Genomic DNA, 18,237 nt, shown 5'->3' with positions numbered 1-18,237 from the left:
CTGAGAACCAAACCACGATTTATTTCACAGTTCTTCTGGAAAAGAGACTTCTAAGAACCAGATGCCCAAATGAGAAGAGCATTTTGGGTCACAGCCCACCTGCAAGTTAGGATCTGTAACATAAGAGCCAGAACACCAGATAGGCAGAGAGAGCCTGCCTGGTTTCTGAACTGAGTGAGGCAAATGTGGAAGAAATTCTAAACCTTGGGGGTGGGTTCTATTTTTTATAGCCATTCACACCCTAGGGGCATTACAGAGACCTTACAGACCTAAGGATTAAGAAGGTTAATGGAGTCGATTTGATACCAAGTTTCATTTCTCAGCCTTTTCTTTTAAATTTATTATGCTTTTCTTTTTTCATTTAAAATAAGGATTGAGACTTTGTCCCCAAGTAAGTTTCTCAAATGGCTACATTACTGAGAACCCAGACCCAAGCACAATGCTGTAGTGGGGGTGGGTAGTGGGCTGGCTTCAGCTCTGACAAATTGTGGAGGCTGATGATCTCCTTTCAGGGGCGGGGTGTGTGGTGCTGGGAGGGATGTCGGTGAGTAGAAGGGGAATGGCCTCCCTGTGGGAGACTCCGGGGCCGGCAGTCCTTGCCCAGTCCGTCCCTCTGCTTCCTCCCACTCTTCCACATGCGGAAAGGGCTCTGTGCCTCTCACAGCAGCATCTGACCCTCTGGCCTGAGTCATTCGGTGTACTTGCCTAGAAGGTTCTTTAGCTCTGGGACTCACAGGAGTAAGAAGCTCAGAAAAGCACAGTGAGTCCCTGCCCAGCTCCAGGAAGCAATCTGAAAACTCTGGTCTGGTCACCAGCAGATGACAGTTCCTTCACTTAGAGCAATTTTGCTAAGCACATTTATTTGCTTTCTCTGGAAACCTTCAGCACTAAATGTGTTGGTATTTCCACCTGAGAAGGTATTTAACTGCAAAAAATAGCAGAATAGCCAACAATAATAGAAATAGTATGAGAAAGAAAATGCCTATGGCTGTAATCCCACAGGAAAGCTTGACATCAGATAGCTTAACTCCCCTTAGAGATGGCGGGTTTGCACACGTGGTCTCCTCCGAGCCTTCAAGTTTGTGCAGGTTTTCTTTGTACCATGTTAAGAAATGAATATTCGAGCAAGTGCAGTCCAGGGGGTTATGACTTAAATTAATGGTGCTCTGCTGGGACAAGATAGGGAGGAGACGGGGTGAGATGATGTTAATGCTGTTGGCAGCCAGATTGAGGTAGATTCCCTTAAGATGGCTAAGAGAATCAATGCTGTCGCATGTCAGGCTGTTGTGGCTTAAGTCTACACGGCTCATTTTTCCCAAGCTGTGGAATGCTTGCTGGTCTATAGAGAGGAGACCACAAGAGGATAAAATCAGAACCTCCAAGCTGCCCACGGTCTGAAGTAGGCTGGTCTTTGTGATAGTCCCATCTTGAAAGTGATTCCCTTTTAAGTTGAGATGCCGGAGAACTGGTAGGCCTGCTAGAAGATGCTGATTGCTGGTATCAAGGAAGCAGTAAGTGAGATTCAGAACCTGAAGGAAATGGAGGTTTTGGAAGGGACTTTGTGGAGCATTAATGTGTAAGCGGGTAAATGCCAAATCGAGGAGTTCTAGCTGAGGACATTCTTTGAATGCCTGACTCTGGAGACCAAGAGGCTCATTGTGGCTCAGGTTTAAGGTTTGCAAGTGGGACAGGTTTTTGAGTTGCAGACTGCAGCAGTCAGAAGCCTCTATGTCATTATGGCTTAAATCAAGTGTCTCAAGGTTTCCTAGTTTCTCCAAGCAGCCAACACCAAGGTGAAGTTTCTTCACGTTGCCTCTGATGTAGAGGTGTGTAAGGGAGGGGAAATTGGCAGCACTGATTTGACACAATTGGTCAAAATGATTTACACTGAGAACTAATTTCTTGAGCAAGTTCAGACCCTTAATCCCAGAGGGTAACCCTTTCAAGTGAGTTGCTGTCAGATCCAATTCTTGGAGTTGGGTGAAGCACTGAAATGTGGTGGATGAGATGTCAGAGAAGCGGTGTTCCTGCAGGTTGAGGCTCTCAACAGACATTTCACAGAGTCCCTTGAGCATGGCTGAACTAATATCTTCATCATCAATGTCCTCAAATGTTCCCAGCCAGAGAGACTGAGTAGTAGAGTTCTGCAGACCATTGAATATAACTGACAAATTTGGAGTTCCTCCAAAGTTCAAACTTTGGAAGACTGTTGAATCAAAAGCCCCAAGCTCAATACCTTTAACATTATTGCCATTGAAGTTCAGGCTTAGGTTGATGGCCTGCTCCAGAGACCTCATGTCTTCTCTAGAGATGTAGTGTATAGCATTATTCTGAAAATCCAGTACTTTCAGATTCCGTGCTGGGAAGTCTTTGGGGAACTTAATGGAGGAAATATGGTTGCTTCCAAGATACAAGCTTTCCAAGTTTTCCAGATTGTGCACTGGAATAAACTCGAGATTGGATATTCCCGTTTGGATTAAGAAAAGATGCTTCAGTGACTTGGGCCCATTAAGCGATGTTTCTGCCATGAATATCAGGGGATTTCCAGTTAACACAAGTGTGCTTAATTGATGATGGCTTTGAAAAGTGTCTTCATGTATCCAGTTAATCTGGCACCTTGAAAAGATAATCGTATTTAACAATAATTCATTTGAAAAAAGTAAAAAAATACTTTACAGTGACACACATTAACAAAGTCATCTTTTGTATCATTCAAAATCAAATATAAGAACTTTCTTCAATATCAACATATGGCCTATTGAAGGAATTAATGAGTAGCCTCACTTCTGAACACTCCAATCTAGATTTTTTTCCAGGTATCTTACCCCTTAGATTGAACCCTCAGAGGCTTGTGCCTGTATTCTAATGAACCATGGGTCATTTGTGGCAAAAATCAAATTATTATTTACTGTTTTAAGTAATACAAAATATATCATATAGAATGCATAATAGATAATATATGGTATAAAATACATATATATATATATATACACACAAAAATCTTTGTCATCCCGGGCAAGTTACAACTTTTCTCAAACTCTGTATTTTCATCTGAGAAAACCATCCTGGTATTGCACCTAAAAATACTGGATTACACACACACACACACACAGATGGCCTCCTCATCTAACCATAAGTTGGATGATACTATGCACCATGGAACCTCACACTGGTGGTTTTAAAGATGAAGCGGTAGTATGGATGTGGACATTCTGTCCACAGAAGCTGAAGTTGAAGGACAAAATAGAAGAAGTAGAACTGCCGCAAAGGGTGCAGACTGCAGGTACACACAGAGCCTGTCCCCTCTTACACACACACACACACACACACACACACACACACACACTGTACAGCCCTTTCATTTTCTTCCCTTATTTTCTTGTAATACTTCTTCCTACTGGTTCTCAAACACTGGCTGAGCATGTGGAATCCCAATTATGCCACTATAACAAAATAATGGAACTCATTTTCCAATTTGTAGGGGGGGAAAGTAGATGGTGTGCTTTTCTCCTAGAAATTTTTCTTAAATGTCATTACCCAAAAATAAACTATGCCAAAATTTAGCATAGTTTGGCATCTGATTTAGTACAAGATTATTTTCATTTTTGCTATCAGTATTCCCTAGAACTGCTTGAACAGTGCTATTGATGCAACTGGTTTGAGAGCAATCCACTTTCCTCTCCGTTGGTTGATGTTTATTTAAATTACATTTCACCCACATAGAAGTATTTCATGGGGAGGCGTAAACATGTAGTGTAAGCAGATTGTCCCTGGGACCCCCAAAAAGGTCCTGCAAATAAATTAAGCACATACTGTATTTTAACTTAAATAAAATAAAAGAGCACACAAATAACTCAGATACATACCTAGTTAAATCCAAAAAGGTAAGATTCATGAGTCTGCTGAAGGTTCTATTGTGAATTGTGGGCAAAAAATTAAAGCTGAATTCCAAAAATTCTGTTGTGTTTGGTAGAGTGTCAGGGATTTCACTGAGACCTAAATTTTCACAGTTATATGTTTTGTTGGCTTCTTTCTGATGGGAGAAACAAAGTAAATTAATATTAGACTTAATAATTTTATAGACTGTCTAGCAAAATTATATATGTTTTACCTTCCGAGCGGCTATCGTACTTCTAGTAATCTTTACCAAATATACACTTGCCAAAAACAAGATGATGAATGCACATTGTTAACTGTAGTACTTTTTTTGTAATAGCAAAATTGACAATAACCAGACTATTCATCAATATAGGACTACTTGAACAAAACATGGTACATTCACAAAAAGGAATCCTCTAAAACTGAAAAAAATAAAAAAAAAACCCTCCATATATTGATATGGAGTGATATCTGGGATATATTTCAAGGTGAAAAAAGCAAAATGCAGAACAATATATGTAGTGTGTATAGTATACAGTATATAGTATAATGTACAGAGTATGCCTTTTGTGTAAGAAAGGTGTGTGTGAATTTTCTTATATTTGTTAAAACAAACCATGCAAAAACCCAAAAACTGATTGCCTTTAAGAAGAGGGAAGAGACCAGATAGAAGAGCAGGGATAGATGTGAGACTTCTCTGAATGCACTTGGTTTTACAGTTTTGATTTTGGTTGAATGGAAATGTTTAATTTCAGTTTGAAACAAACAAATCGACCTTAGATAAGCATCACCAAAATAAGACAATCAAACATTACATACTTCCGTATGTGAGACAATGTGAGGTATACAGCATTGTCTATGAAGTACTCTTGCCAAAAAAATAATTAAACTTGAAACTCATCAAGATTTTAGGTTTAACTTCACATCTCAAAGTGATATGGTGGATTTAAGTGGGACATTCTATGGAACAACTGACTTTGTTTTATCTGTGTGTGTGTGTGTGAGAGAGAGAGAGAGGGAGAGAGAATGAGAGAGGAGATAGTGCTTGTTAAAAGATACAGAGATATGAGATCTACTTAAGAGACATAACCATCAAATAATACAGTAGACCTCATTTAGATCCTGATCCAAATAAAGCAGTTCAAGAAGGCATTTTATAGACTGTCAGGTAATTCTGAGTGAGGACAGTATTCAATGATATTAAGGAATTCTGGATTTTGTAAATGACGGTGGACTTGTGGTTATTTAAAAGAAATGTTCTTATTCTTTTGAGAAGCATATTTAAATATTTAGGAGTAAAACAGCATGATGTTGGAATTGGCTCTAAAATAATCTGGCAAAAAAGGAGGAGAGGAATGTAGAGATGAAGTGAGTAGGCAAAATGCTTATGATTGTCGAATATTGAGATTCTTTGTTACTGTTTTTGTATATGTTTAACATTTTTTTCTTAACACAGTGCTTAAAAAAACTAGCAGGGTGGCATAGACCTGAGGCCTTGCAATCTTGAAGTATGAATTAATTTTAGATCTCTGTATTTGTAGGCTGCTGATACCAGACAGTAGGCTTTTGGGCACAACCCTACACATAAGTACAGATAACTTCCTCATCCTGTGCCCCAGGGTAGTCATGTATTCTGAAGCCTGCCAATCATGTCCTAACACAAGTTATGTGTTGAACTAAGTAGGTAAAAATGGGAAGTAGTTTTTTAGAAGCCTGTAGAACTGTGGGGTCATTATTTATCTGGCTAATGCTTTAAGATGAAGGGTAGTGGGGAAAATAGGAAGGTCTGACAGGGCAGGTATGAAAGTCTGATGGAGTATATTTTGCCTGTGGAGTCTCCTTGGAAAGATATAAATGATCTCTAGGGAAAGTTCCTGCTATGCTTTGAATATGTCCTCCAAAGTTCATGTGTTGAGAACTTAATTGCCATTGTAATACTAAGAGGTGGGGCCTTTGGGAGGTGATTGGATCATGAAGATTCCACACTCATGAATGAATTAATACTATTATTGCAGGGTGGGTTAGTTATCGTGGGACTGGACTCCTGATAAAGCGAGTAAGTTATTGGGTGGCCGAGGTAGGCAGATCACAAGGTCAGGAGTTCAAGGCCATCCTGGCCAACATAGCGAAACCCCGTCTCTACTAAAAATACAAAAATTAGCTGGGCGTGGTTGCGCATGCCTGTAATCCCAGCTATTCAGGAGGCTGAGGCAGGAGAATCGCTTGAACCAGGGACTCAGAGGTTGCAGTGAGCCAAGATTGCACCACTGCACTCCAGTCTCTACTAAAAATACAAAAATTAGCTGGGCGTGGTTGCGCATGCCTGTAATCCCAGCTATTCAGGAGGCTGAGGCAGGAGAATCGCTTGAACCAGGGACTCAGAGGTTGCAGTGAGCCAAGATTGCACCACTGCACTCCAGCCTGGCCACAGAGTGAGACTCTGTCTCAAAAAAAAAAAAAAAAAAAAAAAAAAAGGTTGGGGGTAAGTTAGGCCTCCGTTTGCTCTGTCCACATGCTTGCTTTCACCTTCCTCCATGGAATCACACAGCAAGAAGGCCCTCACCAGATACCAGAGCCAGGCTCTTGGACTTCCTAGCTCCCAACTATGAGAAATAAATTACTTTTCTATACAAATTACCCAGGCTGTGGCATTCTGTGAAGCAGCAGTGACCTTGGAGGCACAAGAACAAGGACATCCCAGGACCTTGGGCCAGCTCTCAGTTCATCTCAGGCTCCAGGTGAGTTCATTCAACCTTCCAGCCCCTGCCTTTCCCTGACACATAGGGGTTCACCAGAAGCCCCACTGAAACTTCCCTGGGCTGGAAAAGATCTACTCTGTTACGGACTCCAGATCAGTGGCTTTTCTTATGCTGAGTTACAAACAGATCTGCTTAGTGAGAAACAGAACTGCACACATCTTGCTTTGCTTTGAAGCAGGAGGCTTTTGAGATGTCACCATTGTAACCTCATTTTCTTTCACTCCAATTTCTGCTTAGCGATGTACTTTCTTGTAGCCACAGAACATGCTCATCTGCAGAAAGTCACCAGTTTTCTTTGATATTGTGACAACATTATAACTGTCACTGATGAAAATGCTTTATTTATATGTTCTTGCAATTTATTCTTCATTTTATAGACCCAAAGTCCTCCAGGCACTGCCACAAATCCACATAATGTCCTTGAAATGCACATTTTGCATTTAAAACTTAGATTTAGCTGACTGGTGGGGGAAAAAACCACGTGTTGCCAGACCTATCCTCAGTGCCCATGAATATGGACGACCCAGAGAGAATATGTATGTGCAGCTGCTGCCCCAATAGTTGCAAAGGTGCTGATTAGCTTAGAGGAGACATTTTGCTTTTCTGGTCTCCTTTGGCATAACTGATGTCACATACCGTTGGAGAAAAGGGACTTCCTCAGTTTGTCTCACTCTATTCCGGCCCTACAGCAAAATGCTCAATGCTGTCATTTCCCTCCTTCTCCTGAATATATAAGTGCCCATGACACCTAAATTATTCTGTGCCTCAGCCTTTTGTGTGCTTTACTAAGCACTTTACTGCACTAATGTGATGCAGAAGATTGAGAATCCAGGAGGAGCTCTGCTAAGCCAGTGGCCTGAGTGAGCTCCTTGAAAATAGAAAGCAGGTAAATGAAGTAGCTTGGTTTCAACCCAGTGAAAAACTGATAACGAGTGGATGACGCTACCAAGAGGATCAAGGAGGCCACCATGAGCCTGTGCCATAATATTGAATCATCTCTGGTTAGGTGGAAATGGCAATAGATCCTGTGCCTTTGATTTCTAGGAGAAAGAGGCAAGTGACAAGAAACACAGCTGATAAGAGAATTTAGAAACCAAACACATTTTAGAGAATGTCTAGGGCTCAGCATACACATAGCCCTTCCCTTATAGCTTTTATAATCACAATTGTATCATCAAAATGGCCACGATGATAGAGGCACCAAAGCACCACATGCTCTGGAATTATCTAGGAAGCATTAGATTGTTTTCAGACTATTGTAATTTTTTAAGGCAAAAGGTACACACACATGCACACACACACTATTCTTCACATTCTTTTTGATTGAGAGTACACTACTGACATCATGACCCTTAAGCCCTATACACCAATGTTTATATATCCTAAAAACAAGGATATTATATGACTATAGTGCCATTATGAAATTCAAGATATTTAATATTGATACAATGTAATTATCCAACATACTCTCTATATCCAAATTTTGCCAATTGTCCCATTATTGTTCTTTATAGTAATTTTTGTTTTTCCAATCCAGGATCACACATTGCATTTAGTTGTTGTATCTCCTTAGACTCCTTTAATCTGAGACAGTTCCTCAGCCTTTGTCTTTCACAACATGAATGTCCTTTGAAGAATGCAGGCCTATATTTTGCAGAATGTCCCAGTTATGGGTTTGTATGTTCCTCATAATTTGACTCTGGTTACACATTTTTGGTAGAAATACTGCATTAGTAAGGGTGTGTCATTCTCCCTATCAATATTCAAATGAAACATTTTTGAGCATGAGTTCTGATAGCCAGAGTTCCAGAACAGCACAACGGTAATGCAACAGAGAGTGAAAGGACAAGATGCAGAGAAGGAACACTGGGCCCCAGCAGACAGCATGGCCACCGCCAGGACCACGTGCTTCTGTTACTTTTTCCAGGCAGACACCCACTACCATTGCAGTTTCTCGGATCTCCACATGACCATTTCCTATAAACCCAGCCTTCTCTTCCTAGAGAAGTCTAGAAATGTGGTTAATTTCCAAAGTCCCTTTCTCACCTCTCTGCTTCTGCTGGCTCCAGTGCAGATGGGACTTCTTGATGTGAACTCACACAGCGAGTAGAGCTGTGGCAAGGCCACGTGGTATTCATGACAATTGCCTCATGCCCATCACTATTCTAAGTCAAGGGGCATTCGCTTGGGACTCACTGTGCACTGGGACCTGTGTCATCTGCTTTGTCTCCAGCTCTGTCTCAGACCTGTGCTCCCAGAGCTACATCTGTATTTGCAATCCCTTTTCCCTCTAGGTATTCATTTGCATTTTTTCAATCAGGCTCTTATTTTCCTCCCTTCTGCTGTATATCTAACTCCCTCTCATCCCACCGTATTTTCTTTCTTTGCAAGTGTTGAAACACCTTCTAATTTGGAACTCTGAATTTCACTCAAGTGCTTATTCTCACCTTTTCGGATTTCTCATCTGCGCTTGACACACGCAGCAGCCACCTCCCCATGCATCGGAAGTCTAGGACACTGACCTCCAACGCTTCCTCATTAAGCATGCCTCCATCCAAGATAGAGCAAGTCGACTGAGCCAAATCCCAGAGCAACAATTAGTCTCTGAAAACAAAACAAACACTCCCTAGAGAGCACATTCCTGTAACTTCGTTGTCAATCTGATTCCTCCAGGCAAAGGGCATTCCAGTTACATGCACTTTATTTTCTGTTTGTCTGTAAAGTCAGACTGCTTGGGTTCAAATCCTAGCTCTCAACCACCAAGCTGTGTTCTCTGAGCCTCCCTTTTCCTCAAATGTAGATTGAGGTTAGGAACTTCACCTTGCAAGTTTACTGTGAGGATTAATGCGATAATGTGTGTCAGCACTAAACAAGAAGAGTTAGCGTTTAACTGGATCATCACAACCTCACATCATTATCAAAAGCTATTGGGAAGCCCTTGTGTCTATGAACTTGGAGTTCCTTTCAAAAAAGAGCTCTGCTAACCAGTCCCCATCCCACACCTAGGGACTGAAGGGCTCACTTCTATCACAGTTTTGAGGGAAAAGGATGGCCAAGCTGAGCTCACTTGAAAAGGGGAGGCATGCCCACATTCCCAAGTAAATATTTCAAGAGTGCATCTAAAATGATGCCACAATCCAAATCACAGAACACGAATTCCAGCTGTTCTTTGCATATTTATCAGCTTCCAAAGACTTGATACGGGTCCTAATATTTTTGCTTAAGTCACACATATATAGGGACACAAACATCCACAGAGAGAGAGAGAGAGACAGAGAGAGAAAACATGTAGCATTTGACAATGGAAGAATCTATGTAGCCTGTAGGTGTTCACTGTAATAGTCTCAGAACTTGTAGGTAGGTTTGGATATTTTTCCAAACAAAAAGTTTTATTTAAAAATTAATCTTGACTCCTACTTGTATGTAAAAAACAAAAACAATTTTGATCCATCTAAATGTGAAACCTAGAAATAGCAAATAAATACAAAACAATAAAGCTTCTAGAAGAAACATGGGATAATATCACGGTCTTGAGGTAGGCAAAGATTTCTTAAACAGGACAGAATTGTACTGAAAATACAGGAAAAAAATAAGTTGAGGTATATTAAAATTAAGAACTTTGGGGCCGGGCACGGTGGCTCACGCCTGTAATCCCAGCACTTTGGGAAGCCGAGGCGGGCGGATCAGGAGGTCAGGAGATCGAGACCATCCTGGCTGACGAGGTGAAACTCCGTCTCTACTAAAAATACAAAAAAATTGCCAGGTGTGGTGGTGGGCGCCTGTAGTCCCAGCTACTCGGGAGGCTGAGGCAGAATGGCGTGAACCTGGGAGGTGGAGCTTGCAGTGAGCTGAGGTCACGCCACTGCACTCGAGCCTGGGCGACAGAGTGAGACTCCGTCTCAAAAGAAAAAAAGAAAGAAAGAAAAAAAGAAACAGTACTGCGTAATTTATAAAGAAAAGAGGTCTAATTGGCTCACTGCTCTGCAGGCTCTACAGGAAGCACGGTGCTGGCATCCGCTTGGCTTCTGGGGAGGACTTGAGACGCTTACAATCATGGCAGAAGGCAGACGGGGAGCAGGCACGCTGCATGGTGAAAGCAGGAGAGAGAGAATGACAGAGGAGGTGCCACTCTTTTCAATGACCAGATCTCAGGCTCAGGAGAACTCATTATCACCAAGACAGCACCAAGCTGTGACGGAGCTGCCCCCACACGCCTCCCACCAGGCCCTACCTCCACCACTGGGAATTAAAATACAACATGAGATCTGGGCAGGGACACAGATCCAAACTATATCAGATCCCAAGTGGCAAACTGGGCCTAAATTTTAAATACAGCCGAGCAGCCACTTGCTGACTAGAGGTCACACATGTACTCTGAGTTTCTGAAAACCCCCATCTCTGTTTAATTTTGGAACTTTCTGTTCTCACCTGAACCAACCAATCAGGGCTCAGCTTTATCAACCAGTCAGGGTCCAGCTGCACCAACCGATCAGAACTAAGCAAGTTTGAATCCTGCTGCTGCGTAAATGAATTTGATTGGGAAGCTGAGTGGGAAAATTTCTCTCTATGGAGGCCAAGTTCCTCATTTGTTCCCTGGAATGCACCTTCCAAAGGCTACGTGCCAAAGGCCGTGTCTCCTCAGTTTGCGAACTGTTCATTGGAATAAAGTCTCCTTCGTCAAATTCCACCTCAGAGAACTTTTATTCACAGGCTTAATAGGGTAATGGCAGTCACATGAACATGCAGACACTATGTGGTTAACTATGCATGAGCTGAAGGGGGAAGAAGAAAAGAGGAAAGGAAAGCAGCTTGGAAGGGTGAGTAAAGTTCGGGGTAATTTACCCTTGAAAAACGGCCAAACCCTAAAGTCAAAAGCAAGAGTTTATTCTTTTAGCCACCCCTCCTTTTATCCCTTGCCAGCAGCCTGGAAAGTTCCAGACTCTCAGGAATAAGTTCCATTTTTCTTTGCATCCCCCAGCTCCCTCCCTAGTATCCACACAGTAGCAAGGGCTCCCTAAACAGCCTTCGAATCTTGTTCTTGAGAACTCACTCACACGTGATAGATGAAACAAAAGAAAATACAGATCTGATGCTAACTGAATAGCTGACAAGGTCATTTAAAATCAGACTTCTTTCAGAGGGAGGGCTGCAGGAATGTTGTTGTATTGGAAGGTTTCAGTTTCATCTGGCTTATCCAAAAAGGAAAGACTTTGCTGCCACACAGGGCTAGGCTTGCAGGCCCTAGAACACTGAGCACCACTCCTGAGACATGAATAGCACTGAAGGCCCCAGAACAGGCAGCCAAAGGACTAGGGGGCCTCCCCCGATGCAAGGATTTCAAAGTTAAACTTGTAGGTATATAAGAGTGGGGCATTTAAAACAGCCTGCTTCCCAATGAGGTGGAATTAAATGGTGATGTTATCCTATTGGAGGCTGTCTCCTGGAGGTGATAACCTATGTTCCTGATCACTGGGGGGATGGTGCCCTTATTCCTACCCACTTGTCATGCCTCCCAAATGTCTGTATGACATTGACCTGAAACCACCTTTGCAAAATTATGACAGCAAGAGAAATATGACATAGTTGACTCCATCTTACTTCTAACCTCCAGTTTCTCCTTGGTCATTCCTGGGTGTAGACCAAGCTGAATTTGGGATGAATTTAGTTTATACTTTAACCTTAAAGCAAGGATGGTAATAGCCCTTCTTAAAACAAAAGCACCTTTTTAAAACTAAAGAAAGGTCACCCGTTAGGATTATGAGAGGGGCTTGAATCCGCCTAAGATGTTGGCATAATTACTCCTTACTGTTCAGGAGTCATGTGGCCAGAGGTCACAAGATTTGTGACTTCCCCAATTACTCCTGTAGATAACATCACTATTATAGAATCTAAGATTTTTTTTTGAGATATCTTTCAGACTAACCCCACCCAGACTCCTGACTCACCCCATCCTGCAGCCTCACCCAGAGGTGGGCTGAGAACTAAGGACCATTTTCCAAAACCTTATGACTTCTTCCCCAACCAGTCAACATTTGCCATTCCCGTGTACCCTGCCCACCAAACTATCCTTGAAAACTCCTAATCTCCAAGACTTTGGAGTGATTGATTTGAGTAATAACTCTGTCTCCCACCTGGCGTGGCCAGTCTCACATCAATTAAACTTTCTTTACTGCAATGCCATAGTCTCAGTGGATTGATTTTGTCTGGACAGTGGGCAGGAAGAACTTGTCGGGCAATTACAGACCTTCCAACCTGAAGGGTGAGGGGACAGCCTTCTGGGGCTGATAGAAATGTCTTACTCTTCTCCTTCTGTTATGGGCTGAATTTTCTCTCCCCCACCACCAAATTCATATGTTGAAGTCCTAACCCACAGGACCTCAGAATGTGACTGTATTTAGAGACAGGGCCTTTAAAGAGGTCATTAAGGGAAGCTGAGGTCATATAGGTGGGCCCTAATCCAATCTGACTGGAGTCCTTAAAAGATGAGGACATTTGGACAAACAAGAAGACACCAGCGCTCATGCACACAGGAAAGGCCATGAGAGGACACAGAGAGAAGATGGCCATCTGCATGCCAGGGAGCGAGGGTGCAGAAGAAGCAAACTCTGCCAACACCTTGATCTTAAAACTCCAGCCTCCAGAACTGTGAGACAATCAATTTCTCTTGTTTAAGTCATCTAGTCTATGGTATTCAGGGTTTTTTTTGGTTTGTTTTTGTTTTTTGGTGTATTTTTTGTTTGTTTGTTTTAAGACAGAGTCTTGCTCTGTCGCCAAGTCTGGAGTGCGGTGGCACAATCATGGGTTTGCCCTCTGCCTCCCGGGTTTGAGTGAGTCTCCTGCCTCAGCCTCCCGAGTAGTTGGGATTACAGGCATGTGCCACCATGCCCAGCTAATATTTGTATTTTTGGTACAGATGGGGTTTTGCCATGTTGCCCAGACTGGTCTCGAACTCCCAGTCTCAAGGCATACACCCACCTTGGCCTCCCAAAGTGCTGGGATTATAGGCGTGAGCCACCACGCCTGGCCCAGTCTGTGGCATTTGTTATGACAGCCCAAGCAAAGCAACACACACCTTCCCAGCCTTCATTTCTCATTGGCATGATGCCTCCTCTTGGCCTGCTGCTGATTCCATCCTAATGCCAGACCAACAAGGCTCTGCTCACCCAGCTCTGAGCCTTACCCCAGTGCTGGCTTTGCTCTGCTCTTCCTGATCCTCTGATCTCCTTCTAGTCCTGCCCCAGGGCAACTCCACATCTGGCTACTCCTGGCTCTTACTCTTCTTTTTACCTCAACCCAGACCAGCAGCTCACCAAGCCACCAAGACTCATGGTTCCTCCTGTATGCAGCCCTTGTCTGACAGGCCACGTGGTATTGATCACTTGTGGGGTCAGAGAAAGTGGGAGGAAGTTTGAAGCATTTTAGAGGATGGCAAGAGACGGAGGCCCTTCTCCTTTTTCTCTCATTATCCCCTCCAAGAACTTCCCACAGGTTGATAAATATTGCTATGGTCCAAAACAGAAGGTGCAATTTGGCTCTATTCTCAGATTTTCCTCCTATGGGTTAGTAAAACAGATGGAAGGCTGTCCAAGTCGAGGAGAGAGCCAGACTCATTCAGAGTGATCTTTTCAATGCTCGAAAACCTGGCACAGCCCTGTCTTTACTAATTCTCACCCTGAGAGGAGACCAAAGGACTCACTGGGATAGTGGCCATGTGAGAGTGGGGATGTTAAACCAACAGCTCCCCTAGGTTGAGGCAGGTTTAGGGGTCTGCTTTGTGCACACAGACCCTATTAATATCTTATGACCCACTTGGGATTATTTGGGTGGAATTGTTTGAAGAGGAGAAAAATTCTCTTTGCTTCCTATTAAGATGCCACCAGATGATCCCCTGGCAGAGTTCTTTGGCTCCTTTCTCACAATAATGAAAAAATTATATATACACCTTATTTCCTTTTTAAAGACACTAGATATTGGGATGCCAAGGCTCAGATTGGACTGCGTGCTAAATCTCAAAATTTTCAGACAGTTTAATCTGCATAAAGACAAACAGTTTGGACTCACCTCAATGCACATCTGATCCCAGGAGGTGATGACTTTACAGCCGGCAGAAAACAGCACCACCCAAAAGAAGCAGCTGACGTCAAACGCCATCACAGGACTGGTGCAATCCTAGCTTGGTGGGTTTACCTAATGCTTGGAGCTGAGAAATGGAATCAAACTGTGAAGGCCCTGGCAATTTGGCAGCCAGAGAGGTACTCAGAAGGGTGATCTTGGAACAAGAAATGCTGTTGACTGCTCAGCATTCTGTGGCTCTGTGCTGAAAAAAAAAAAAAAAAAGGAAGTCCCTTTTGCATACCACCCATCTTTGCCAAAAATAACTGAGGACCCAGCCCCAGAATGGCCCGTTGCATTTCCTGGCACTGAACATGAATCAGTTGTGCAGTCCTTTTGGGCTGATCACACAGACTCTCATTGTGATGGTTCCAATTGACTTTATGCCAACTTCAAGCATTTGGCCAACTCCAACAGCTTCTGGTCCTTTTCCCCGAGAGAGGCTGTGGAAGCTGTACTCACCAAGGAGGCCACTTTCTTAGTTGTCCTAGGTGAGTGAATAGAAGAGGTGTCAGAGAACATGGAAGGGCAGAGTACTCTGCAGGGGCAGACTGAAGAACTGAGCCCTTCAGTGGCACCTGCTGAGCTGGGAACTGGAGCAGGAGGGAGCAGGCTTGAGAGTGTATCTGCTCCTTGAGCCTCAGCTGCTGCCTTGGCCACCTTGTCCATCCCCACCTCTGGTCTTTGTATAGGGGGAAGATTACTTCATCTCTTGACCTGGCGGTTCAGGCTTGTTAAAGCAGTTGGGGTGAACTCTCTTGTTCCCTCCTAACCTGGCCTGGAGAAGTAGGGGACACTGCCATAGATAGAGCAGCCTGGCTAAAGGAGAGTAGAGTTAGGGATGCCAGCCTTGGCTCTATTTCTTCTTAGAAATAGCTTTGAAGCAGGATTACAATTACCCTTATTATGGAGCAAGATGTGGCAATGATTAAAGAAAGCCAAAGTTCAAACATTCCTCAATAGGCTGCATTTAGCTACCTGTTCTGTCTGTTCTTCAACCCTCTGGCATACAGGATATATTTGGTGTTACTGTTCCCCACTCCATTTCCAAGAGCCCAGTTCTTACTATCAGAGTTCACAATGACTTAACTACTGCTACTACTACTACCACCACCACCACCACCACCTCTACAGTATTGCTATGATTAATCAAATGACTATAGTATCTGCCATTTATTGAGTCCTTACTATGTGTCAGACACTGGGTCAGGTTTAATGCAGTTTTTTGCTGCATTTTCCTATCCTCGAATATTTCCATATATTCTATAAGAGAGATATTATTATTTCCCTCATTTTATAGATGTAGAAACTGATGCTTAAGAGAAATTAAATGATCTCTCCAAGCCACACAATTAGAGAGTGGTAGATTAGGGCTTCAGATCCAGAAAATCTCACTGCAGAGACTATGCTGCTACTCTTCACAGTTTAAGAAAGGACTTTGCCTCCTGAAGGAGCTGAAGAGTAGATGGGGCGAAGAATGTTGTTCATCTGGAGATTTCAGAAAAGATGCTAAAAAGCAGAGGGGATTGGAGGAAATATGTACTTGGCAGTCTGCTAGGCCTGCTACACATATTTGGGCTTTTCCTGGTCACCCTTAAAATGCCATCTTCATCAACAAAATCATCTCTGAAGATGCTATCAGCAAGACACAGTCTAAGCAAACCCAGACCAATGACGGACCACCTTGCTTCAAATAAGACATCCATCAGTGTATATTAGGAAGAGCTGAGAACTGGGAAGGGTCTAGTGGTAGACCGCAGATCCTTGCTTACCAACTGAGTGACCTTGGGCAAGTCATTTCACTTCTCTAAGTCCGTTTTCCCATCTGAAAAACAAGAATTATAATTCCTCTTCTGCCTACATCACAGAGTAATTATGAGGATCAAATAGGATCATGTATGTGAAAATGCTTTTCTTATCTTAAAGTCCCACATAAATATGCAGAATGTGAGGCAAAGACTGAGTAACGAATTCCGATGTCATGTAAATATCACTCTCAGGAAATTGTCTCCTGCCCCAGAGATGTTGAAAGGCATATTACTTTCCTTCTTAAAGAAAGGTCTGATGGCTCAGTTAAGGCCATCAGATTTTGTCATTTTCTTAAGCTATATCATTTGCATATGATTTACATGTGTTTGCATAATGAAGTCAAAAGACTCACTGCAAGTATATAAGAGTAAAATAAAATGAATGAATATGAGTGACCTTCTGCCACAGTATTCAAATCACATATTCAGGGCATAATACCCTGAAATATGAAATAGATTAAAATTTAAACTATTGCAAACAGATGAGAAGATAGGTTTTAGAGTTTAGAGGCAAGAATGAAACCTTATTTGGTCCCAGAATTTGGATATAAAGAACCACATCCTCTTACAGGTCACCCCATCCAAATGATGTTCATGCCTGAATTCTCTCCTACACACCCCTTAATTCACCCCTCTCTGTAGACAAAAACATACTCTCTGAATTATTTTTCAGTCTATTATGAAATGCCTCAGGTGACAGAAAACTCATCATCCCTCACCCCCCAATGGTTTTGGCCAAGTTTGACTGTTTAAAAGGTTTTATCTTATATCGAACTGTTAAAGTCTCCTTTGGCTAACAGAGTAAGTTCAAGGCCTTTTCTACCTTCAAGTATTTGAAAATAGCTACCAGGTCCCTGAATCGTTCTCTTTCTAGGTTAAAAATCTCTAGTTCCTCAAACTATGTCATAAATTCATGTATTACAACCCCTAGCAGGCTGTTTATCTAAATGTTTTCCCAATTGCCCAAGAAAAGCACTGACTTGAATTTTAATCCCAGCTTTGCCACTCACTGGTTGTGTGTCACTGGGGCAGTCTCTCAGTCTCAATTTACTTACCTGAGAAATTATGGAGTTTAACTAGCTTATCAACAAGGTACTTCTTTATTTAAAACTCCATTACTCAATTTCAAAACTATGATTTCCAATTTACTTTTGTAACAGAGTTCTTGGCTTGAGCCAATAATATTGAGTTACACTTGATTTTTGTTAATAATCTGCTCTTTCTTTTTCCAGGTAGTCTCACATCTTCTTGGCAAACAAAAATTAGAGAAAGAAGTTTGGCGGAGTGATGGGCACCATGATTTCTGCATTCCCAGTTGACTCATAGTGCCATTAAGGGATCAAACTGCCATCACCCATGCTGAGAAACAGTTCTTGCAGAGATATGGAGAGGGAGAAGAGAACATGAGAAAAGGCACCAGAAATGTATTTATTTCTACTGATCAGCATCTATTTCAGTGAGGAAACAACAGACTGTGGGCCCCAGAAGTTTTCAAAAGTTCAAGCATCCTTATATTAGGTATTAACATATATTTACATACAAATCCCAAATCATTGTTTTTGTTGTTGTACTGTCTTTTATTCTACTACATTTGCATGCAGTTCGTCCCTTGTGGTCAGCTGTCTCCCCATGGGTGACCCCACAGAACTACCCAATTTCCTGTCTGGTGAGGCCCATAC

General features: G+C 42.4%; 1 protein-coding gene across 3 annotated transcripts; it reads right to left on the bottom strand.

Moving 5' to 3' along the window:
* CD180 (CD180 molecule) lies at nucleotides 1–15,536 on the bottom strand. Of its 3 annotated transcripts, XM_055112335.2 has the most exons (4): nucleotides 14,700–15,536; nucleotides 10,616–10,721; nucleotides 3,867–4,033; nucleotides 1–2,616 (listed from the first exon to the last, which is right to left on the bottom strand). In XM_055112335.2, the coding sequence occupies exons 2-4, from the start codon at nucleotides 10,691–10,693 to the stop codon at nucleotides 888–890; spliced, it is 1,974 nt and encodes a 657-aa protein (XP_054968310.1). In that variant the 5' UTR covers nucleotides 10,694–10,721; nucleotides 14,700–15,536; the 3' UTR covers nucleotides 1–887. The 3 variants fall into 3 exon arrangements, with proteins under 3 accessions (XP_054968310.1, XP_003806843.2, XP_063460502.1); XM_003806795.5 differs by lacking the exon at nucleotides 10,616–10,721 and having other exon boundaries at nucleotides 14,700–15,531; XM_063604432.1 differs by lacking the exons at nucleotides 3,867–4,033; nucleotides 10,616–10,721 and having other exon boundaries at nucleotides 14,700–15,531.
* Between the last annotated feature and the right edge of the window lie 2,701 nt (nucleotides 15,537–18,237).

Source organism: Pan paniscus, chromosome 4 (assembly GCF_029289425.2).
Source record: "Pan paniscus chromosome 4, NHGRI_mPanPan1-v2.0_pri, whole genome shotgun sequence".
NCBI classification, from domain to species: Eukaryota; Metazoa; Chordata; class Mammalia; order Primates; family Hominidae; genus Pan; species Pan paniscus.
The sequence above is the reverse complement of the archived record's forward strand: the minus strand, read 5'-3'. Positions and strand labels throughout refer to the sequence as shown.